At 42.7% G+C, this 25,866-nt stretch overlaps 2 protein-coding genes across 2 annotated transcripts; both read right to left on the bottom strand.

The window, feature by feature from the left end:
* Positions 1–2,260: 2,260 nt before the first annotated feature.
* On the bottom strand, positions 2,261–6,334 carry LOC118396917 (transmembrane 4 L6 family member 1). Its single transcript, XM_035791309.2, has 6 exons — positions 6,181–6,334; positions 5,753–5,931; positions 5,284–5,352; positions 3,886–4,040; positions 3,477–3,669; positions 2,261–3,269 (listed from the first exon to the last, which is right to left on the bottom strand). Exons 2-6 carry the CDS (start codon positions 5,927–5,929, stop codon positions 3,255–3,257), a joined length of 609 nt encoding a protein of 202 aa, XP_035647202.1. The 5' UTR covers positions 5,930–5,931; positions 6,181–6,334; the 3' UTR covers positions 2,261–3,254.
* A 9,411-nt stretch (positions 6,335–15,745) lies between these two features.
* On the bottom strand, positions 15,746–23,864 carry rnf168 (ring finger protein 168). Its single transcript, XM_035791455.2, is given in 8 exon segments — positions 15,746–16,320; positions 16,322–16,887; positions 17,295–17,370; positions 17,725–17,819; positions 22,185–22,355; positions 22,560–22,630; positions 22,853–23,293; positions 23,697–23,864. Coding segments are annotated over 7 exon segments (1,548 nt in total). The 5' UTR covers positions 23,193–23,293; positions 23,697–23,864; the 3' UTR covers positions 15,746–16,091.
* Positions 23,865–25,866: the final 2,002 nt, after the last annotated feature.

Genomic DNA, 25,866 nt, shown 5'->3' with positions numbered 1-25,866 from the left:
GACTATTAAAACCTACCCTAACCAGAAACCGTGGATAAATGTCAGTATAGAGAAAAATCAAACAAGAAAATGTCAGCAATTCAAAGGGTCACACATGAGACGTATGTGGCAGGGTCTACAGACAATCAGGGACTACAAAAGGAAAACCAGCCAAGTCACGGACACCGACGTCTTGCTTCCAGACAAAGTAAACACCTTCTTTGCCCGCTTTGAGGATAATACAGTGCCACCAACGCGATCCGCTACCAAGGACTGTGGGCTCTCCTTCTCCGTGGCCGACGTGAGTAAGACAAGGCGGCCGGTCCCGACGGCATCCCTAGCCGCGTCCTCAGAGCATGCGAAGACCAGCTGGCTGGTGTGTTTACGGAGATATTAAAACTCTCCCTATCCCAGTTTGCTGTCCCCACATGCTTCAAGATGGCCACCATTTGTTCCTGTACCCAAGAATGGCAAGGTAACTGAACTAAATGGCTAGTACTCACTTCTGTCATCATGAAGTGCTTTGAGAGACTTGCCAAGGATCATATCACCTCCACTTTCCTGTCACCCTAGACCAGGCCTGGGCAATTCCAGTCCTCGGAGGCTTGATTGGTGTTACACTTTTCTCCCATCCCTAGCAAACACACCTGATTTAAACGAATTGCATTCTAAACTCAAGATCACGATTTGGTGATTATTGGAGCCAGGTTTGTTTGCTGGGACTGGTGAAAAATTGTGACACCAATCAGGACCCCAAGGACTGGAGTTGCCCAGGCCTGCCCTAGACCCACTTCAATTTGCTTAACGCCCCAATAGGTCCACAGACGATGCAATCGCCATCACACTGCACACTGCCCTATCCCATCTGAACAAGAGAAATACCTATGTAAGAATGCTGTTCATTGACTATAGCTCAGCATTCAACACCATAATACCCTCCAAGCTCACTATGAAGCTTGAGGCCCTGGGTCTCAACCCCGCCCTGTGCAATTGGGTCCTGGACTGGGGCCGCCCCCAGGTGTTGAAGGTAGGAAACAACATCTCCACTTCGCTCATCCTCAACACTGGGGCCCCACAAGGGTGTGTGCTCAGCCTCCTCCTGTACTCACTGTTCACCCATGACCACGTGGGCATGCACGCCTCCAACTCAATCATCAAGTTTGCAGATGACACAACAGTTGGCTTGAATATATATTTTTTTACCCCTTTTTCTACCCAGCTTCACGGTATCCAATTGGTAGTCTTGTCTCATCACTGCAACTCCCGTACGCATTCGGAAGAGGCGAAGGTAGAGAGCCGTGCGTCCTCCTAAACACAACCCAGCCAAGCCGCACTGCTTCTTGACACAATACCCGCTTAACCCAGAAGCCAGCCGCACCAATGTGTCGGAGGAAACACCGTACACCAGGCGACTGTGTCAGCTTGCATTGCGCCCAGCCCGCCACAGGAGTCGCTAGAGCACGATGGGACAAGAACATCCCGGCAGGCCAAGCCCTCCCCTAACCCAGACGACGCTGGGCCAATTGTGCGCCGCCCCATGGGTCTCCTGGTCACGGCCAGCTGCGACAGAGCCTGGACCCGTGATCTCTAGTGGCAGAGCTAGCACTCAACACTCGGGAGGGCCATAGTAGGCTTGATTACCAACAACGACGAGACAGCCTACAGGGAGTGGTGTCAGGAAAATAACCTCTCACTCAACGTCAACAAAACAAAGGAGATGATAGTGACTTCAGGAAACAGCAGAGGGTGCGCCCCTATCCACATCGATGGGACAGCAGTGGAGAAGGTAGAAAGTTAAGTTCCTCGGCATACACATCCCCGACAAACTGAAATGGTCCACCCACACAGACAGTGTGGTGAAGAAGGTGCAACAGCACCAGTCACCTAGAACCCTCACAAACTTTTACAGATGCACAATTGAGAGCATCCTGTTGGGCTGTATCACCGCCTGGTATGGCAACTGCACCGCCCACAACAGCAGGGTCTGCAGAACTCCTCTCCGGGAGCAAACTACCTGCTCTCCAGGACACCTACAGCACCCGATGTCACAGGAAGGGCAAAAAGATCAAGGACAACAACCACCCGAGCCACTGCCTGTTCATCCTGCTTACCATCCAGAAGGCTAGGTCAGTACATGTGCATCAAGCTGGGACCGAAAGACTGAAGAACAGTTTCTATCTCAAGGCCATCAGACTGTTAAACAGCCATCCCTAGCACAGAGAGGCTTGCTGCCTACATACAGACTTGAAATCATTGGCCACTTTAATAAATGGAACACTAGTCACTTTAATAATGCCACTTTAATAATGTTTACATATCTTACATTACTCATCTCATATGTAAACACTGTATTCTATACTATCTATTGCATCTTGCCTATGCCGCTCTGACATTGCTCATCCATATATTTATATATTCTTATTCCATTCCTTAACTTAGATTTGTGTGTTTTAGGTATTTGCTGTGGAATTGTTAGATATTGCTGCACTGTCGGAACTATAAGCACAAGCATTTCGCTACACTCACAATAACATCTGCTAACCATGTGTATGTGAACAATACAATTGGATTTGTTTTTGATTCGAATAAAGGTACGTGATTGAGCTTGAGTGTGCGGGCTCTATTTCTTTCATACCAACTTTCTTTGACCCTGCACCCCACTAAAGGATGTAGGTTTGATCACACTTCATGAAATTAATAGACTATGGCATTAATATAATTAACAAAATGACTATATATAAGATCACAGCTTCACAATTGTTCAGCAGTACACACACATAAATAATGTTTGCAATATAATAACGTTTACATACTGTCAACAATAAGAGTGCCAACTTGCAAGCAAAGTGTAGAGACCGCTGTCTGAATGGTATCATCTAGGTATATAAAACTCCAAACTCCAAAACAGCTTCTCCCCATCCCATCTACCTCTATCCTCTTCTAAATCTTCCTTTTGTGTCTCCCTGTTTTACTCTGTTAGCTTATCAAAACATAATAAAATCATATTAAGTATATGCTATTTTATGATTTTTTCTTTAAAGTGCAAGTCTGCTTCTTAGTTCGTGAAATGCTGACTGGTGGCCAGAACCAATGTTCAGCGGTGGTAGAAGCTGCCTGTAAGCATAGATCCAGGATCAGCTAAACCTCCGCAATCCTGACCTCATCCATTAGGGGGAAATATGTAAAACTGACCTAAGATCAGCATCTAGTAACTACAGTACTTCATTCGGGAGGTCCTTCATTCCTGCTCCTAATTAGGTTCCTGGATGATGTCCTCAAGCTGGACTGACCTGTAACACACATTTAGACTAACAGTGAGTGAAAGGCCACACACACACACACACACACACACACACACACACACACACACACACACACACACACACACACACACACACACACACACACACACACACACACACACACACACACACACACACACACACACACACACACACACACACACACACACACACACACACATTCATACACCTCACCTGGTTTTTGCAGAATCTTGGCCCAAATATTATGCCCAGGATAGCATTGATTGTATGTGCTGCACAAAGGACGGCCTGCAGTCCACTGGTTGCCATGAGTACAGAAAACAGCACTACATTCCATTGAACAACGTTGCGTGGCTCCTCGCAGGCCGCCGGCCATAATGTTCTATCAAACAGGTAGATGGGATCTCTACAAAGACAAAGTTAAACTAAATTGACATTCATAACACATAGAACTAGTGAACACAAGCTGTACAAAGTGTAGAAAATCATTACTGGTAATTGTGCAACTACAGTGGGAATTTGATCATTGTTGTTCTACTTAAGACCACACCTAGGTTCTCGAAACTGATTTTGAGCAATTGAGGACCCCCCTCCCCCCTCACACACACACACACACACTCACCCGCTTTTCTGTGGTTTGAGTGGCATCTCCCAGGCCAGACCTTGTGTGCTGTTGTGCAGACACAGTGGTCCCTGTACCAGTCCTGTAGCGCTCACTAGGCAGCAAAAGGCTGCAGCAGCCAGAGCCACGCTGGAACACCCCACTTGGCACAGCATCTGGCCACAAGAGGGCGGAAGATCCATACTATTACAACTTGATAGAAAGGGGGCCTGGGGTGGTTGCAAGTGGTTAGAGCACATCTCTGTAGTATAATATGTATACATATAATATATACATATAATCTGAAGTTGGTGTGGGTTTGATTCCGGCCAACTGACTTTCAATGCAAAAACTCTCCTAATTATTCCGTCTCTCTCTCTCCGTCTCTATCCAATAACCCATGAGAATTTGATAGAAAGGAAAAATCGCTCCCAGACTAGTTCTAATTAGTTCAGGATGTACACCACAACCAAGCAGGTGTGACAGGTTAAAGGAAATATTCATAGCCTGTTATACATTAAAAAGTATTAGTAAGTTCATAGTATGTGAGGATCTTAAAACATCTAAGGTTAAAAAGATGCATTCAGTATTAGTTGATAGAGATTGATAGCATTAATATAATTGTGTTAAAGTTAAAACCTGTCAAAGGGTACGAATTGTGAGAGTAATGTGTAAACGTTATATTGATTACTTTATTTTGTGGTGCCTAAAAGTGTTAATCTGTGATCTACGAAATGCTCTTAATCTATGAGCCGGAGATCGATTGCTCTGGTCTCCACCCATATTCCTGGGGAAATCGCGGTCTTTTCTCATTACACTAAAAGTTGAATTGAGAATACAACACCGTATCACTCTCGTGATTATTTCTCCCCTGTTTTCAGGTACTTTATTGATGATTAAAAAAAAAGTAATTTAAATGTTATAACTCGCTAACATGTCAAGAGTGTTTAAGGTGTGTCTTAGTAACGTCTTGAGGAAGTTAGAGTTAAATTTGAAGAGATTAATATTAGCCCTGCTCGGTTGAAGTGAAGAATAGCATCGTACTGAGAGTAGCTGCCATTTTATGTCGATTGTGAATGAACATGTGCTTTGTTAATAAGATATTTTGCTGTGTTATTTGTATCATGGGTTTTCTGTTGTTTTGTAATGTGTTACTTTTGTAAAGATTGAACTAAAAGTTGAATTGAGAAAACAATACTGTATCACTCTCGTGATTATTTCTCCCCTGTTTTCAGGGGCGTAACACAGGAAGGTCACATACATACATGGAAGACTGTTAAAAATACTCACAAAGAGGACATGAAGATGTAATGGAGGTGGATCGGTTGGTGAACCAGACTAGTTTGATGAGTAACCTCGCCCTAGCTAATGCGGGTCCTGAGGTGCACAGATTTGGATGAAAACAGGCCACAGCCTCACCTCTATCCTGTATGCACAGCAGCCTTCCCTTGAGCTGCCAATCACAAACCCCCGAGCTCCAATAAGAACCTACAGACAAAAGCAGAAAAAGCTAAATGAAATGTACCATTAAAACAAGTTTTAAAAAATGTAATGTTTCAGTGATGGTCAGAATATAATTTTTACATGGAATTGCTATTCAATAGAATGCTACACATTCACTTCCCTCCAATAATTGATGTTATTACAGTATTACTGTCAACAATAGCAGAAACAACTTGCAAAAAAATCGTAGCACTGTGACTGACTCTAAATTTAGCTTAAAAACAGACAACAGACATATTAGACACATGACAATCCACCCTCAAACCACAATCTGCCTTTTTTTGGACAACAGGGTTTTTCAGGAATGAGTGACATGAGTGTCATGATGACTGTCATGTCATGACCTTATTAGGACACACACACACACACAGCATTGTTGTCTCACCAGGAATCCAGAGGCCCACAGGCCTGTGCCCCACCGGGCCTCTCTGGTCACGTGACCGTCCAACAGGTAGCGTGCCTGAAGGTCTGGCAACAGCAACAGGCCATTGGCCAGCATGCACACAAATGCCATGGGAACAAGGGACACACCCACACACCTGGAGCAGCTGGCGACACACATCTCTGTGGTAGACATCCAGCAAGGATGAAGAGAAGACAGTCAGAATAACTTCAGAGTAATTATTTTCTTGTTTTTTTATCTTTAAAGTGCCACTGTTCCTTATCTTGTAGCTTTTGAAATACAGAACAACCCTCTCACCTACAGAGAAGTTCTGTTTCACTCAGAAAAACTGGTCTGAGATCAGTCAAGATAATGAAAAGGGTTATTAGCCAAGAGAATGACCACATAGTGATTATTAGTTTGAGTCTTACCTGATGGAGTGAGACAGAATAACCTAGTGAGACCGAATGTGACGGAGAGGGAGAAAGAGAGATCCTGGTAACTGCAGCAGTACTGGATGAGGAACACAAAACTTAAATAGGCTCCATGCAGTGACACATGCCCGCCCCCACAAATAGTATATGTAAATCCCCCCCCACCAACACACACATGATGTAGGTTACTTTAAATTTGTTTATAATCAGCTAAATTAGTCCAGTATAATTATACACTGTACATTTGCTCTAATTTTGTTCTCCCAGTGCACCCAACCCCCTATATTCCACAATATATCTGGTAACGGTACAGGTAAGGTAAGACCAAGCTGTCAAAAAAAGCCTGAGTCATGTTCATTAGGGTATGCAATGGAAAGCGTTGTTTCAATCCATTTTGTGCCTAATAAACACTATCCTGGTCTGTGTTCTTCAACCTTTTTCATGTGTATTCTAGGTCTGGTAGTGGAGTAGATTCAGCCAGGATGTGGGACAAGTGAATCACTGCAGCTGTGGGATCCATTCCAAAATTAGAGCATATCAGCCCATTGGGGATCATGTTTAAAAGCACTAAGAAATAACAATAAAGCATTGTTGTAACACTATGAAACCTTAACTGGAAACCTTAACTTTTTTATATACCCCCATTTCCGCTCATTAGATAGTAGCGCAACACCCGCTCTGTCTACACTTGTAGTCTAGCCACAGTGCCACCTAGTGGGAAATGTGAAGGAATCCAATCCAAGCATAGATATTGGTCAGGTGATCAGTCTTTTGGAAAACATGACAGCCTTTTTTCAGATTAAGTGTTTCCAACAGAAACTTAGTGATCACAGTAGCTTAGCATGTCATGGCTGCCAAGATAGCTATGATCGCCTTCAGTGCATGCAGTGCAGTACCACACTCTAGTGAAGACATATTCAGCTACTAAAGAAATGTGTCTTGAAGCTAATTTATGTATGGAGATTAACCCCCTATAAAAATCTGAGATTAACCCTCCTTAACACCGGCCAGCTTAACCCGGAAGCCAGCCGGAGGAAACACCGTTCAACTGTGCCAGGGGTCAGACGCAGGCACCTGGCCCTTCACAAGGAGTCGCTAGAGCGAGATGAGCCAAGTAAAGCCCCACCGGCCAAACCCTCCCCTAATCCGGATGACGCTTGCCCAATTGTGCTCCGCCCTATGGGACACCCGGTTGTGGCACAGCCCGGGAATGAACCCGAGTATGTAGTAACACATCTAGCACTGCGATGCAGTGCCTTAGACCACTGCACCACAATAATAGTGTTTAACATGATTTTTGAATGACTTCCTCATCTCTGTACTCCACACATACAATTGTCTGTAAGGTCCCTCAGTCGAGCAGTGAATTTCCAACACAGATTCAACCACAAAGAACAGGGAGGTTTTCCAATGCCTTGCAAAGAAGGGCACCTATTGGTAGATAGGCAAAAATAAAAAAGCTGAAATTGAATGTCCCTTTGAGCATGGTAAAGTCATTAATTACACTTTGGATGGTGTATCAATACACCCATTCACCACAAAGATACAGGTGTCCTTCCTAACTCACTTGCTGGAGAGGAAGGAAATCGCTCAGGGATTTCACCATGAGGTCAATAAACTTTAAAACAGTTACAGAGTTTAATGGCTGTGATAGGAGAAAACTGAGGATGGATCAACAACATTGTAGTTACTCCAACATTACTACAGTAATTGACAAAGTGAAAAGGAAGCCTGTACAGAATAAAAATATTCAAAAACATGCATCCTGTTTGCAACAAGTCACTAAAGTAATACTGCAAAAAATGTGGCAAAGTAATTAACTTTTTGTCCTAAATATAAAGTGTTATGTTTGGAGCAACTCCATTACAACACATTACTGAGTACCACTCTCCATATTTTCAAGCATAGTGGTGGCTACATCATATTATGGGTATGCTTGTAATCATTAAGGGATTGGAGAGTTTTTCAGGATGGAGCTAAGCACACGCAAAATCCTAGAGGAAAACCTGGTTCAGTCTGTTTTCCACCAGACACTGGGATATAAATTCCCCTTTCAGCAGGACAATAACCTAAAACAGAAGACCAAATCTTCACTGGAGTTGCTTATCAAGAACACAGTGAATGTTCCGGAGTGGCGAGTTACAGTTTTGACTTAAATCTACTTTAAAATCTATGGCAAGACCTGAAAATGGTTGGCTAGCAATGATCAACAACAAATTTGACAGAGCTTGAAGAATTTTGAGAAGAATAATGGGCAAATGTTGCCTAATACAGGAGTGGAAAGCTCTTAGGAGACTTAGCCAGAAAGACTCACAGCTGTAATTGCTGCCAAAGGTGCTTTTACAAAGTATTTGTAACGGCGTTCGTCTGTTGAAGGAGAGTCGGACCAAAATGCAGCGTGGTGGTTACTCATGATCTTTAATGAAAAAATAGTGATACATGAAATAACTTAATATACAAAAAAAAAAAAAACGGAACGTGAAAACCTATACAGCCTGTCTGGTGAACACTAACACAGAGACAGGAACAATCACCCACAAAATACACAGTGAAACCCCGGCTACCTAAATACGGTTCCCAATCAGAGACAACGAGAATCACCTGACTCTGATTGAGAACCGCCTCAGGCAGCCAAACCTATGCTACACCCCTACTCAGCCACAATCCCAATGCCTACAAAACCCCAATATGAAATACAACAAAATAAACCCATGTCACACCCTGGCCTGACCAAATATATAACGAAAACACAAAATACTATGACCAAGGCGTGACAGTATTGACTCAGGGATGTGAATACTCATGTAAATTAGATATCTATATTTCATTTTCAATACATGTGCAAACATTTAAAAAAAAAAACACTTTGCCATTATGGGGTATTGTGTGCAGATGGATGAGACTTTCACTGGGGACATGATTCAGCATTGTTGTAACGTTGAGTTACGAGCAAACCAGGCAACTAATGTTTTGGTTAGTTTATAGCTTGTTAGCTAGCTAAGATTAAGTTAGCTGGCTAGCCAGTTCAAATAATGACCATATCATAGCTGACAACGTCTTCACTTCAGCAAATGTTTCTTAATTATTACAGGAAAATAAACTTGCAACTAGGGATGAAACAGTGACCGGTTTCACGATAAACCACAGTAACATTCCCGCCGATTAGTATTACCGTTTCAAATGTGACTTATCATTAAAACCATGTTAGAAAAACCGACGGTAAATACTGTCCAGCATCATCAGTGAGCAACAGTCTGGCGCAGGCGCAGCATGCAACGTGGGTTTTGTTTCGTGAAAACAAGGCAGAAGGCAGTGAGATTCTAAGTGTGGTCGTATTTTGGGTTTTACACGAGTGCTGACGGAAACTTAATCTAAAACGGTCACCTTGTCTGCAGAACATGCAAAAAAAAAATTGCTGCTTAAAACCTCTCTGGGATAGGCGGGACGCAAATGTCCCACTTGGCCAATTGCCAGGGAAAATGCTGAGCGCCAAATTCAAATAAAATTCTATAAAATTCAAACTTTCATTAAATCACATATCATCTGATGATAGCACAACAGTAAACAAAGAGAAAATAGCATATTTCAATCCTGCAGGCATCACACAAAACGCAGTAATAAAATATATGTCATGCCTTATACCTGCCTCTATTGTTGGCACTCCAATATGTCCCATAAACATCACAAATGGTCCTTTGTTCGATTAATTCCGTCGATATATATCCAAAATGTCCATTTATTTGGCAGTGTTTGATCCAGAAAAAAACAGCTTCCAATTTGCGCAACGTCACTACAAAATCTCAAAAGTTACCTGTAAACTTTGCCAAAACATTTCAAACTACTTTTGTAATACAACTTTAGGTATTTTTAAATGTTAATTGATCAAATTGAAGAAGGGTCTATCTGTTTTCAATACAAGATGATCACAAACTAACGCTACTTTTTTAGTCTTGCGCAACTCTCAAACAGTACACATAACGTTACCCTGATCCAAGATGGCCGTACTTCTTCATTTCACAAAGGAATAACCTCAACCTATTTCCAAAGACTGGTGACATCCAGTGGAAGTGGTAGAAACTGCAAACAAGTGCCTTAGAAATCAAGTTCCCCAATGAAAACTCATTGAATTGACAGTGACCTCAAAAAAAAATCTGAATGGTTAGTCCTCTGGGTTTTGCCTGCTACATAAGTTCTGTTATACTCACAAACATGATTCAAACAGTTTTAGAAACTTCAGAGTGTTTTCCATCCAAATCTACTAATAATATGCACATCTTATATTCTTGGCATGAGTAGCAGGAAGTTGAAATTGGGCACACTATTTATCCAAAAGTGAAAATGCTGCCCCCATTTCCCAAAGAGTTTTTTTAAGGGGCCAACACTTCAAATCTCTTGAGTCATCTTCATGACCACCACTTTATTGTGAATGCAAGGTAAATTCACTGTTAGCTAAATGCATGACGTGGGGACTTTAGAATGGGGGAAAATATAATGGTTTGTCTGCAACTTGCTAATAGTTTGTCAATAATGTGAGCTGGATCTTTCGGGTGTTACCTACTCTTGTAAAAACACTAGAAGTTGTTCTGCTGCTGTATGCGTCGTGTGTCTGCAGACGCCCATTGCACACGATAACACCTTATGTAGTTTAGTCACCCAACCAACATATTTAGTTAATTTAAAATCCGGCAGTCGTTGACTTGGTTGTAAAAGTGTTCCAACAGGAGAAACGCTATAGACTCCTATACAAGACTCCTGTATTTATGTCAATTGTTGGGTTCATTGCAATTACGATCACTATCTTAAGGCTCATTTGTATTTCTGTAAATTGTGCATTGAGGTCACGGTATGTACTCAAATGTAACACAGAAGATAGACTGTGTGAATAATAATAATGTAACTAATAATGATAATACATGAGCTATTCCCTTGTTTACAGAGTGGGCGTGCAGCAGGCAAACCCAGTGGATGCTTCTGGTCCCTCTACAGTTGTGACACAGACACTCAGCAAGCATTTTGAAAAGGTAGGCTACTTATGCACCTACATCAAAACATGCTCAAGACCTCACTGCAGCCCTTTCATATTACATTGCAAAGGACATGACGCCATTTCATATCGTTGAGAGGCCTGGCTTTCTGAGGCTGATGAAGGTTGCCGTGCCTCACTGCAAAGTGAGTGCTGCACATTTTATTTTATTTTTGTTTATTTGATTTGCTTACTGAAGGTTGTGTTCATTTAAACCTGCACTAGGGAAACTTACCTCTCATGGCCACATGGTCCCATCTTTAATGTTACTATTTGAATGTTTATGCACACAAGTGCATAGTGCTGCTAATTTGTTGGTTTTCAATGTAAAACATGGTGAAATTATATCAGTGTGTGTATCAATACTTTTAGAACATTTCCAGCACATTTTAACAATACCGCACTAATACTGATAATCGTGATCATTTTGGTCACTATAATCCTGATATGAAATTTTCATACGGTTTCATATCTACTTGCAACAAGATCATTATTTACAAGTTAATGACAAGCTAATTACAGAAAATAGCTTAGGGTTGTGAGTGCGACGAAATAAAAGCATGGTATTCTACCAGAGAATTTTAGGCCAACAAGATAGTGTCCAAGTTCTAACGATATATCCTAATCTGACTTTGGTGCAGGTCATGTTGTTCTTCACATTAATGTCCCTGGTAAACACACATTATCAAATAAAATGTAAGTTTGTTTGTCACATGTACAGCACAACATACAGAAGGTGTAAACGGTGCAGTGAAATGATTACTTGCATCGTGGAGACTTTTTAGACCTGTAGCTAGCCCAACTATCTAGCTAAACAATGAACCATAATCACAACTCAAGGTTACTACCATGCATGAATCTGCAGGTAACTAAAGTTAACCAACTAGGTTCAGTGTTAGTTAACTAGCTAACAATAAGCTATAACTACATACGAATAATATTACGAAACAGATCATACGCATAACGTTGGCCAGCGAGCCAGCCAGCTAATGTTAGCTAGCTAACAGTGCGCTTGAACTTTCGATGAAAACGACTGACAAAATTAAAAAGATATACAGTGCATTCCTTCATTTTTCCACATTTGGTTATATTACAGCCCTATTCTAAAATGGATAAAATTTATATTTTTCCTCAATCTCCACACAATATCCCACAATGAGAACGCAAAAACAGGTTTAGGCATTTTTGCAAATTTATAAAAAAAATACAGAAATTGAGTTCCGGTGCATCCTGTTTCCATTGATCATCCTTGATGTTTCTACAACTTGGGAGTCCACCTGTGGTAAATTCAATTGATTGGATACCTGTCTATATAAAGTCCCACAGTTGACAGTGCATGTCCTTGCAAAAATCTAAACCATGAGGTCGAAGGAATTGTCCGTAGAGCTCGAGACAGGACTGTGTCGAGGCAGAGATCTGGGGAAGGGTACCAAAACATTTCTGCAGCATTGAAGGTCCCCGAAGAACACAGTGGCCTCCATCATTCATAAATTGGAAAAGTTTGGAACCACCAAGACTCTTCCTAAAACTGGTCGCCCGACCAAACTGAGCAATCGGGGGAGAAGGGCCTTGGTCAGGGAGGTGACCAAGAACCCGATGGTCAGTCTGAGCTCTAGAGTTCCTCTGTGGAGATGGAAGAACCTTCCAGAAGGACAAACATCTCTGCAGCACTCCACCAATCAGGCCTTTATGGTAGAATGACCAGATGGAAGCCACTCCTCAGTAAAAGGCACATAACAGCCCACTTGGAGTTTGCCAAAAGGCACCTAAAGGACTCTGACAATGAGAATCAATATTCTCTGGTATGATGAAACCAAGACTCTTTGGCCTGAATGTCAAGCGTCACGTCTGGAAGAAACCTGGCACCATCCCTACGATGAAGCATGGTGGTGGCAGCATCATGCTGTGGGCATGTTTTTCAGCGGCAGAGACTGGGAGACTAGTCAGGGTTGAGGGAAAGATGAATGGAGCAAGGTACAGAGAGATCCTGCTCCAAAGCACTCAGGACCTCAGACTGGGGCAAAGGTTCACCATCCAACAGGTCAACGACACTAAGCACAAAGCCAAGACAATGCAGGAGTGGCTTCGGGAAAACAAGTGTCTGAATGTCCTTGATTGGCCCAGTCAGAGCCTGGACTTGAACCGAATCTAACATCTCTGGAGAGACCTGAAAATAGCTGGGCATCAACACTCCCCATCCAACCTAACAGAGCTTGAGAGGATCTGCAGAGAATGGGAGAAACTCCCCAAATACTGGTGTGCCAAGCTTGTAGCGTCATACCCAAGAAGACTCGAGGCTGTAATCGCTGCCAAAAGTGCTTCAACAAAGTGCAGAGTAAAGGGTCTGAATACTTATGTAAATATGATTTTTTTAAATAATTTTAAAATGTAAAATAAAAAACAGTTTTTGCTTTGTCATTATCGGGGACTGTGTGTGGATTGATGAGAAAGAAAAATGTAATCAATTTTAGATTAAGGCTGTAATGGAACATAATGTGGAAAAAGTTAAGGGGGTCTGAATACTTTTCAAATGTACCAAATCTGTATTCCCAGTCATGTGAGGGCCCAATTTATTTATTTGACTGATTTCCTTATAAGAACTGTAATCTTTGCATGTTGCGCTTATATTTTTATTTCTCAGTATAGATTCAGTAGAGGCCTGATTGTTTTTCTTGAGCAGATGGTCGAGGGGCCGGAATAATTACAAATCATTTGTAGACTGCAAATTGACCGCAAGAAGCCCAAAAAGATGTCATATTTGATTAAAACCTAATAATTTCAAATCTTGATTACATTTGTATATGATCACATCTCTCTATTATGCATGGGAATACTTGGAAACACATTTCCAAAATGAAAATCATTTGGAGTTGATTTCCTGGTGTTCTTATGTCCAACAATAAAATAAACTATTTATTTTATTGCTCAGAAAACTTGTGGGGGGGGGGTCAAATAAAACCATGGGCCACCAGTTGGGTAACCCTGCAGCACAGTATGGTTTAGGAACGGACTGACATGAGAAAGATGCTTGCTGGCACCTGAAAATAACCTTTAAAATATAATGACAAAAAAAATATGTCCCATGTCCGTTACGATGCTCATTTTGTCCAACTACTTGGCACACCCCGACTAATTAGTAAGGAGCTCCCCTCACCTGGAAAAAAAACAAAAACCAGTAGACACTTGGCTCTCCATGGAATGTATATGACAACTCTGGTTTAGAATATTGGCAACTACCACTTCACTTCCCCAATAACATTGCACATTGAAGAAACCAGCAGTAGCAGTGTGTGAGTGAAATCACTGGGGAGACTAAGGCAATAAAAAAAGCCATTACAACCTGTTGCTCTATAACCCATTTGTTCATATGCCACTGTGATGTACAATAAGTCCGTGACAACAAAAAGACAGTCACATGACAGAATAAATTCAACTACATATACTATAAGTTTGTTTCATCACAAAACCAGAGAGCAACATCTGTCCAGTTAAGTAAATATTACGCAACAGTTATACGACCTGCAGCATGGTCAAGCAAGTTAATGTTTGACAGTTTACTAAACAACTACTAATTTAGAACCAGAGTCACCGCAAATCAGCACAAAGACAACAGGAGGTTGACGGCAGCTTAATTTGGGAGGACATGCTCGTGGCAATGGCTGGAGTGGAATAGGTTGAATGGTATCTGGTTTCCATGTGATTGATGCCATTCCATTTGTTCCTGTCCAGCCATTATTATGAGCTATCCTCCCCTCAGCAGCCTCCATTGCAACAGGAGCACTGCCTCCGCTATTCTAGTTTGTAAGTAAAACAAATAAAGTTGACTCACCCTACTTGCAGACAAGTTCAACACCCATACCATCCTACTCTGTTGGAAAAATGGTCTAATGCTGTCATTCGGTACGCTTTCAGTTTGTTTTCCTAGGCTACCCAGCTAAAAACTGTTTGCTAGCCTATCTTCCTTGCATGGGCAAAAACTAACCAGATAAGTTAGCTAGCTAGTTAACGCGAGTCTGCTATATTGAATTTCAATTGTCTCAGGCCAGTGGCACAATATATGAATTCATGGTTAGCTCAGAATCTGTCATAATAATTGGCCTGTACAGAAAATGAAGTCAAAACCACATCTCCAACTATGGCTGTCTGGAACTAAACAGTATGAAAGGGCCGATTTAGCAAGCCATCTACTGCAGGACATCAACACAAGCAGACCAGAAACAGACACTTTGTCTCACACTGATTGGCGTGAACACAAATCAAAACAGGCCTTTTCCCACACAGCCAGGACAACCCACAGTTGAGCTCAGCTCAACGATGATTGGCTACTTCTTTTATAATTAGGATATCAATTGAAGCCAAATACTTGCATCAATCAATAAATTGCTACAGCAGCAACAGGTCACACTGTTTAGTTCCAGACAGCATCAGATACACATTGAGACAGAGGGGCACTGTTTTCCTCGCTCGGATGATTTCTCCGGTGAGATTCAGCCACTTGGGAATTGACTGAACGTTATGAAAACACAGACGAAAGAGACATTTTATTTATACACATTTATTTTATTGGTCAAATATTTAGGGAAGCCTGGCTTCCCTTGGTATCGATGAATGCATGCCACAGGACAAGACATACCTTTCAAAAATGTTTTATTTTGTTCCTAAGTAATCACTTATATGAATCTCTAGAGAAAACAATGAGTAAAATTAACCTACTATCAAAACAATGTCGATCGAGCCAGTCTGCCATTTCCAGTGAGCCCCTAAGCTGTCAAAGACCTTGAAATGCATTTAAACACTAGAGTGAAATCCCAGACGGTCAATGTCCAAGCAATATCTACCCTCTTCTCCCCAAGGTATAAGCTCATAAAGGCTCAGACAAAACTTTTTAAAATCCTGACCATCTGAGCCCTCTAGGAGATACGGCGAGACCAGTTAACATCTCTGTAAGGGTGGCCTGCTTACTGCTCCTCTTCAGTGGCTTGGAGGTTGAGGCAGCAGCGCTGGAGATGGTGGAGCTCCTTTCCCCCTTATTGGTGGTAGATGAGGGCCCAGACAGCTGCCTCCTCTCCACTGTGTTCCTGCTCTCAGTGGAGGTGCGTGAGCGCCCCCTGCTGGCCCTGCTTCGAACCACTACCCTCAGGCCTGGAGCTGGAGTCAGGTTTCTGGCGGAGCTGGTACTGGTCGCTGGAGCCCTTGCGGCGGTCTACTACGTGGATGGCCTCCTCGTGGTCCAGCTGCCTCTGCAGCTGGAAAGCCAGCTGCCAGTCCTCCTGCTCCTGTTGCATGCGGCTGAAGAGCACCTTCTCTCTCTGGGCCAGCTCCTGGAGCAGCAGGGCCTTCTCCCCTTGGTCAACCTCTCCTCTATCTGCAGCACGGCGAGATGACGAAGATGAAGGACAGAGCAGCTTACTGACCACGTCTGCTTTCCCTTCGATTGGCCCCTCAATGTCACAGCTCTTCCTCTTTGCCGAGGTCACGCCTCTCTTCGGGGTGCCGTGGAGGGGTGTGCATGCCAGTGAATTTCCTGAGGGGACGGTCAGATGGTACACCATGCGCTCTGATGACGTTGAGGCCTCACACGGCTTGCGGTAGCTCTCCGGGTAGAATTCTAGCAAGGGCATTGTTTGCTCTGCTGGCTCTTTGGAAGACCAAGGCTTACTCTCTGAGTGCAAGATGTTCTCCTTCAATCGTGCACAAAAGTAAACAGAAGTTAAAGATGAATATTAAAGTGTAGTTGCTAACTGTTTGTTACATTTTGCATCAAGTGTTGGCTGAGATATGGAATTTCCCCCCCCCCATCATAAAACCATAAATACCCATAATTTTAGGCAAACAATATTTGCTTTTGTTCTCCTGGGTGTGGGGAGGGGTATGCCCCTCAGTCAAGTTAGGTCATATCTGGGAAATATGTCCATTTATGGGATCCCTTTTGGCTCAAGAGCATGGCCAAAGGCAAAAGCCTGTAGGGTCTTTCGGTACATAATGTTTATCAGTCACATGTTAGGTGTATGTGGATTCAGAGAGAAGAGCATGTTTTTTTTAGTAAATTCTGATTGCACAAGCATTTTGGAGAGTGACAGAGACCCACCTTGTTAGCCATGAAGCTGGAGGTGGGTCTAGTCTCTGAGTTGCTGTTGTATCTTTGTGGAATTGGGGACAAGAACCTGGAAAGAAAATCAAAATTGTCAGAACACTCCCATGTAATATATTTAATGAAGTCACTTATCCAGAGCAACAAACTGTAAAGGCAGTAGAACCACATATCACAAAGAAGTTATTTATCTTCCTATTTGTGCCATAAGCACACCTTCCAAGGTTCCTATTTTTGTTTGCATTCTGCTCTCAGAACTGTGCACTTGTTCACTCCTACTTATGGACTTACAAGCATTAGATGGGTAGGAGCTCCAACCATTTTCCTTACACCACCAATATTTTTAAACACGAGGGAAAGAGTGCACACTTCTGGGAGAAGAGAGAATTGGACCACAGCGTAAGTCTGATCACGTAAGGGGACTCACTTCTCTATATCTCCAGCGTTGCGGGTGTTCCGCTTCTTCTTTGCTGGGGTGATGTCGTTAGTCCACGTGATGTTCTGTGACTCAGGTCTTGGATTCTGAAGAGAACAGAAAAAAAGGGTCTGATAACAGTGATTCATTCCCAATACATAGCGCCTCTAGGGCTGACTCCAATTAGTCAACTAGTCGATTGTTTGGTTAATAGGCTGTTGGTCGACCGAGATGTACAGTGCATTTGGAAAGTATTCAGACCCCTTCCCCACATTTTGTTACGTTACAGCCTTATTCGAAGATGGATTCAATTTTTAAAAATCCTCACCAACCTACACAATAACCCATAATGACATAGTGAAAACAGGTTTTGCAAAAACAGAAATACAGTAGTTACATAAGTATTCAGATCCTTTGCTATGAGACTCGAAATTGAGCTCCGGTGCATCCAGTTCCATTGATCATCCTTGAGATGTGGACTCCAATCAAGTTGTAGAAACCTGTGGTATATTCCATTGATTGGACATGATTTGGAAAGGCACACACACCTGTCTATAGAAAGGTTCCACAGTTGACAGTTCATGTCAGAGCAAAAGCCAAGCCATGAGTTCGAAATAAATTTTCCGTAGAGCTCCGTGACAGGATTGTGTCGAGGCACAGATCTGGCGAAGGGTACCAAAATGTTTCTGCAGCATTGAAGGACCACAAGAAAACAGTGGCCTCCATCATTCTTAAAATGGAAAAAGTTTGGAACCACCAAGACTATTCCTACAGCTGGCCGCTCTGCCAAACTGGACAATCCGGGGAGAAGGGTCAGGGTGGTGACCAAGAACCCGATGGTCACTCTGACAGAGCTCCAGAGTTCCTCTGTGGAGATGGGAGAACCTTCCAGAAGGTCAAGATTCACTGTGCTGATGAAACCAAGATTGAACTCTTTGGCCTGAATGCCAAGCATCACTTCTGGAGGAAACCTGGCACCATCCCAGAGGGAAAAAAACGAACTTAATCCATTTTAGAATAAGGCTGTAACATAAAATGTGGAAAAAGTCTAGGGGTCCGAATACTTTCTGAATGCACTATACGTGCCCATCTCAGTGAACTAATCCATTGCGGAGGCCTAGACTAAAAGCCAATTCAAGCTTGATGGGCTATTTGACCAAGGAAAGTGATGGAGTACTGCGTCAGATTACCTGGCCTCCACAATCACACGACCTCAACCCGATTTAAGATGGTTTTGGATGAGTTGGACCGCAGAGTGAAGGAAAAGCGGCCAACAAGTGCTCAGCATATGTGGGAACTCCCAACAAGACTTTCCAACATGACTGTTGGAAAAGCATTCCAGTTGAAGCTGGTTGAGAGAATGCCAAGAATGTGTAAAGCTGTCAAGGAAAAGGGGTGCTACTTTGAAGAATCCAAAATATATTTACATTTGTTTAACACTTTGTTTGGTTACTACATGATTCCATATGTGTTATTTCATAGTTGTGATGTCTTCACTATTATTCTACAATGTAGAAAATAGTAAAAATAAAGAAAAAAAACCTTGAATGAGTAGGTGTGTCCAAACTTTTGACTGGTACTGTACATCACCAGTAGTACATTTACCGTTAATTCCTGTAATTTCTAATCTAATCTGTTTGTTTGGTTATGGTCATTTCTGTTAATGCATTCCATTTATTATTATCGTTTTTCCAGTCTTACCGTTGTCATTGTTGGAGTGGACACTGTTTGCAGAGCAGACTTCTGAGAAATAAGTTAAATAAGTTTATTTCATTCCATTTACGTGTTTTGTCAAATCAATTTAGTCATGGTGTTTAGGTTGGAGCACTGCCGTCAATGTTGAGTTAGGACGAGTACCTGATTACGTATAGGAGTATATAGGCCTATAGGGTACCTGGCCTGCGTGCAAATGTAGGGATATAATGTAGGCATACACATCTGATAATATTTATGATTGGTTTAAAGCACCACCACTAATGAGCTGTGGAGCTTCTCACAGTAAATATTTTCTTCACCTCAAACAGCAAGCAAATTAAATTATATTTTTATATTGTTGAGAATGACAATAGTTCCTTAATGCATTAGAAAAATATTTCCTGCTCTCCCTTTCGATAACCACTCAGCTTGAAAGGAACAAATGTCATACTCTGATCTAGTGGAAAGGTAAAAAAAGAAAAGAAGGCCTACCTGATTACTTCTTATCAGTGCTCGACTTGGACTGAAATAGGTTCCGGTTCTCAGTTTTGGTGCTGTTACTATTTATACTTAGGTGCAGGAGCTCCACATAGAGGAACAGAAGCTCAAGCTGTAGACAATTTGAGGTGCCGGTACTCGTCTCTGGTGAGCTCCTGCCTAAGTCAAGCACTGTTTCTTATCCCTTGTGCAAACCGGCTACAGCTGTCTGTCGCAGGAAACTCTGAAGGCCCAGAATATTTCATACAATGTTGGAAGTTCGCTAGCACAAGCTTGGGGCCCTGGACCCAAGTTGATACAATGTTTCAAGTTCGTTGCAGACGAGCCAATGTGATTTATAGGCAAAAACATTATCAGGATATCTTCTACCTGCAAACCACCATCTTTTTACTTGTTGGCTTATAGTCTATTTTTACATAGTTGGCAATAGAAGTTACTTTTTAAGTTTGTATCATTAGTATAAATAGAACTTTGAATAACCACATGACAATGATTGACATAGGAAAACATTATGAAACTGAAAATGTGCATATGAAAACCATTACTGCCATTACTGGCACGCAGATTGGTAGAAATTGGCATTCCACATGAGAAAGGTTGTAAAACTTCTCATGTAACCTATTACAGGCAACTTCAGGAGTAATGGCAGAAACTGCAAAAGCCAGCAGGAACATGGTTAGATCAGGTTAAGGTTTTTTCTTCTGGTTATCTAAATCTCTGGCTCCCTCAAGTCACGTGTCTTATTTCATCAAAGAGTAAGTTTAACGCTCTGTCACATCCGGCCGCCCCATGGGGCAGCGCACAATTGGCCCAGCATCGTCCGGGTTAGGGGAGGGTTTGGCCTGCAGGGATGTCTTTGTCCCATCAAGCACTAGCGACTCCTGTGGTGGGTCGGGCGCAGTGCACACTGACACGGTAGCCAGGTGCACTGTGTTTCCTACGACACATTAAGGCTCTCGACCTTCGCCTCTCCTGAGACTGTACGGGAGTTGCAGCGATGAGACAAAAACTAACTACCAATTGGATACCACGAAATTGGGAAGAAACTGGGGTAAACAAATAAAAATAGTAAGTTTAAAGAATCAGACAAGCTCAATGCATATAGTTTATTTTATTAAAACACATAGGGTGTGTCTATACGGAAAAATATGATAAATTTCAACCAATTGATCGGTAGAAAGAACAGACGACTTTTGGTCAACCAAGATTTTCTTTAGTCGGGGACAGCCTTATGTATGGAGGTATTTTCTTATTTTAAAAGAGCAAATCAACTACCTTAACAGGATATATTTAAGACAAGACATCGGGGGACATTTTACAGGTTTGCAAATACATTTTTTAGCAAGTTGTACAGTACACGCAAGTTGATAATTTTCCTCTCGGATTGATTGTCTTAAATTACCTCACAATATCATAGACTCCATAAAGTGTGAGCTCATTTGTTGATATAATAAAAAGGAAATTGCAGAAAGAAACGGTCATTGATGGTCTAATGGTGAACGTTGATTAAGGTAGCGCCCCGCACCATGATTTAGGGGGAATGGGCTAAATGCGTAAAACACATTTCAGTTGAATGCATTCAGATTGAGTTTATTGCCCACATTAGAGCGGCTATATCGGTCCACCAATAAAGGACTAGTTAAAGGCACTTCAGGGATTTTAAAAATTATTTCTTTAACAGGACAAATATTTTATTGTCCCATTTTTTCAGGGGGTGCTGCAGCACTCTCAGCACCCCTACTTCGCGTGTATTTTAAATATATTGCGCAGACAGGGGGAATACTAATCACCACAAATATTTATTTGGATAAATAACTAATAGGAAGGGAATTATAACAAAAGTAACAACAACCTATTTTTGATCAGTAAATGTCATATTATTACTCAAATTGGAACAGTACTGTTATATTAATCATTACCACAAAAAATATTACTGTACTGCGTTGCCCCCAATACGGTTTGTAACCAAATGCATTTCAAAAGTTTGAACTATGCTGTTTTTTCAGACATTTTGTTCCATTTTTGGTTTCAGATTTCACCCATGTCACCAACCTGAAAAGCTAATGCAAGCTTCTAAGATTAGAACACTCATTGCACTTTCACAACCTGTAAACCTGATCTGCTACTATACAGACCCAATCAATTGAATTGATACAGTATTGCTATTTGCTTTTAGTCAGCAATAAACTATATGTTCTTATGAAAAAGTGGTCTGTGTGGCTCTACAAATGAGGGAGAACCTGAGTATGTAATCTGATATTACAGACTATTAAACCCACCAGCTCCTGGCTGAGCAGTCTGGCCAGCTTGTTGTCATTCTCCAGCTGAGTCTCCTCGTCCCGCCTCCTCTCCTCCTCCAGGCGCTCCTTCTCGTCTGCGAGGAGGCACTGGATGTACTCCTCACTTGCTTTCCTCTCTGCCTCCTCCAGGGCACGCTTCTCCTCTAATATCTGGAAAAGGGTCAGAGGTCATGTCAAGTGTATTCTATGTGACCGAAGAGTATACTAAAATGTAAACTTGCGTTATAACTTGGGGCCAGAGTTTTCCCATGAGGCCACGATCAGGTCCATACCTATGGCCCAGAATTTTTCCTGGTCACGACACATAGTCAGGAAAAACTCAAGACCGAGGTATAATGTACCCTGAGAATTCACCTTGCTGATTTGATCCTCATACTCTTTCCGTACTTCTCCAGGCAGACTGACTTTGGGTCCGGGGACCAATACTGGAGGCAGAGGGAAACGGCAGGTAAACAAACAGAGAAACTGGCAGGTCAACCGACCTCAAGTAGCCTACCCAACAGTGAGAAGAAATGGGTTTGTCTGATTACAAGGTGCTCTGTGAACCCATAATTACCTCAAAGCATACCCAACCCAGCTGTACTAAAATACACAAGCCATTTGGAAGTCACTCATTGTTAAATGAAAAACACTGTCAGTCACTTAACTGTTTCCATCCTCCTCCTCCTCCTGTCCACTGAGCCTGCGTTGGCACTGCATGGGGAACTCAGCCTGCACCCGCTGCCACAGCTCATCATTGACCAGCGTCTTGTTCCTGCAATTGATTCGTGCCCATGTGGACACCCGCTTGCGACACAGCGGGCAGCACAGATTGGCCTTGTCCACAGTCTCCAAGAAGCAAGGCTTGCAGAAGGTGTGGCTGCACGGCAACGTCACCGGCTCCAGGAAGATCTCCAGACACACAGGGCAGAGGCAGTCCGCTCGGGTCAACCCCTCCGTGCTTCCCCCCTCTGGCGCGGCCATCTCCATTTCAAACACTGGCGGCATCCCTCCGCATATATTTCTGTGGATGCCTCCTTCTGTCGTTGTACCAAGTCCAAATGCACACCAGTGCTAATGTTGTCCCTGTGTTGTTTCAGTGGCTAATTCTTTGTGGGGGGAACAGTAAAAGTAAACAAGTAGTAGCCACATTAGCTTGCTAAAATAACTGACATGTAGCTAGGTATCTAGCTAGCAAAATAGAGTTACTCGAAGAGTATGCCCAGACAAGCCACAACTAAAGCATTTAACTGGTTAGGTAAGCTTAGCTATATAAATGACTACCTCATACAATTGAGAGATCTAACTAGCCAACTAACTAACGTTAACGTAATAAAGTTCGGAACTAAAGCCAGGGTAGCCAGTTTTGTATCAGTGCAAACGTTAAACCTCAAGCACGAACAACGGAGTTGAGGATTATTGGCTATCGAAAAACAGGTTATATTACAAACTCTGATAGAATTTACGAATGAATAGCTTTTTAATGTCCGTACATTGACAACATCTACTTACAAGAGTCGTGTTTGCCGCTCCAGAAAATCATAAGTGTAGCACTTGAAATACCGGGAAAATCATACGCATGTCGTCAGCAACGCTAAAAAAAGTGCTTCCGTGTCTAGGATTTTCAAAAAAATAAATAATAAAAGTCCCCCACGTAATAGTAGAAAAGTGTTAATAACCTGTATCTATTCATGAAACATGAAACATTATTGTCTAACGATGATTCATATTTGTTCATATTTAAGTGACATTTGTATTAAATGTGGGTTTTAAAACTTGTTCCGGTAAAAGTCTTGTAGGGAATACTCCGTGAGGTCTGTAGAACGTAAATGCAGCAAAAAAATAAACGTCCCTTTTTCAGGACCCTGTCTTTCAAAGATAATTCGTAAAAATCGTAATAACTTCACAGATCTTCATTGTAAAGGATTTAAACACTGTTTCCCATGCATAAATAATTAATGAACATGAACCTGTGGAACGGTCATTAAGACACTACAGATGGCAGGCAATTAAGGTCACATTTACAAAAACTTAGGACACTAAAGAGGCCTTTCTACTGACTCTGAAAGTGAATGTGTGAATGTGCCTTAGGCATGCTGCAAGGAGGCATGAGGACTGCAGATGTGGCCAGGGCAATACATTGCAATGTCCGTACTGTGAGACGCCTAAGACAGCGCTACAGGGAGACAGGACTGACAGCTGGTCGTCCTCGCAGTGGCAGACCACATGTAACAACACCTGCACAGGATCGGTACATCCGAACATCACACCTGAGGGACAGGTACAGGATGACAACAACAACTGCCCAAGTTACACCAGGAACACACAATCCCTCCATCAATGCTCAAGACTGTCCGCAATAGGCTGAGAGAGGCTGGACTGAGGGCTTGTAGGCCAGTTGTAAGGCAGATCCTCACCAGACATCACCGGCAACAACGTCGACTATGGGCACAAAACCCACCGTCGCTGGACCAGACAGGACTAGCAAAAGTGCTCTTCACTGATGAGTCGCGGTTTGGTCTTACCAGGGTTGATGGTCGGATTTGCGTTTATCGTCAAAGGAATGAGCGTTACACTGAAGCCTGCACTCTGGAGCAGGATTGATTTGGAGGTGGAGGGTCCGTCATGGTCTGGGGTGGTGTGTCACAGCATCATCAGACTGAACTTGTTGTCATTGCAGGCAATCTCAACACTGTGTGTTACAGGCAAGACATCCTCCTCCCTCATGTGGTACCCTTCCTGCAGGCTCATCCTGACATGACCCTCCTGCATGACAATGCCACCAGCCATACTGCTCGTTCTATGCGTGATTTCCTGCAAGACAGGAATATCAGTGTTCTGCCATGGCCAGTGAAGAGCCCGGATCTCAATCCCATTGAGCACGCCTGGGACCTGTTGAATCGGTGGGTGAGGGCTGTGCCATTCCCTCCAGAAATGTCAGAGAACTTGCAGGTGCCTTGGTGGAAGAGTGGGGTAACATCTCACAGCAAGAACTGGCAAATCTGGTGCAGTCCATGAGGAGGAGATGCACTGCAGTACTTAATGCAGCTGGTGGCCACACCAGATACTGACTGTTAGTTTTGATTTTGACCCCCCCCCCTTTGTTCAGGGACACATTATTCCTTTTCTGTTAGTCACATCTGTGGAACTTGTTCAGTTTATGGTCTTAGTTGTTGAATCTTGTTATGTACATACAAATATTTACACATGTTAAGTTTGCTGAAAATAAATGCAGTTTCTTTTTTTGTTTACATATACATACAGTTTACATATATGAGATGAGTAATGCCTGATACATAAACATTATTAAAGTGATTTGTGTTCCATTTATTAAAGTTGCCAGTGATTTCTTGTCTATGCCTATACGCAGCAGCCTCTAATGTGCTAGTGATGGCTGTTTAACAGTCTGATGGCCTTGAGATGGACCTGGTTTTCAGTCTTTCGGTCCCAGCTTTGATGCACCTGTACTGACCTCGCCTTCTGGATGATATCGGGGTGAACAGGCAGTGGCTTGGGTGGATGACGTCCTTGATCTTTTTGGCCTTCCGGTGACATCGGGTGCTGTAGGCGTCCTGGAGGGCGGGTAGTCTTCCCCCGGTAACGCGTTGGGCAGACCGCACCACCCTCTGGAGAGCCTTACGCCTGCGTGCGGTGCAGTTGCCGTACCAGGCGGTGATACAGC

The sequence above is a fragment of the Oncorhynchus keta genome, chromosome 18 (assembly GCF_023373465.1).
Source record: "Oncorhynchus keta strain PuntledgeMale-10-30-2019 chromosome 18, Oket_V2, whole genome shotgun sequence".
Classification (NCBI taxonomy): domain Eukaryota; kingdom Metazoa; phylum Chordata; class Actinopteri; order Salmoniformes; family Salmonidae; genus Oncorhynchus; species Oncorhynchus keta.
The sequence above is the reverse complement of the archived record's forward strand: the minus strand, read 5'-3'. Positions and strand labels throughout refer to the sequence as shown.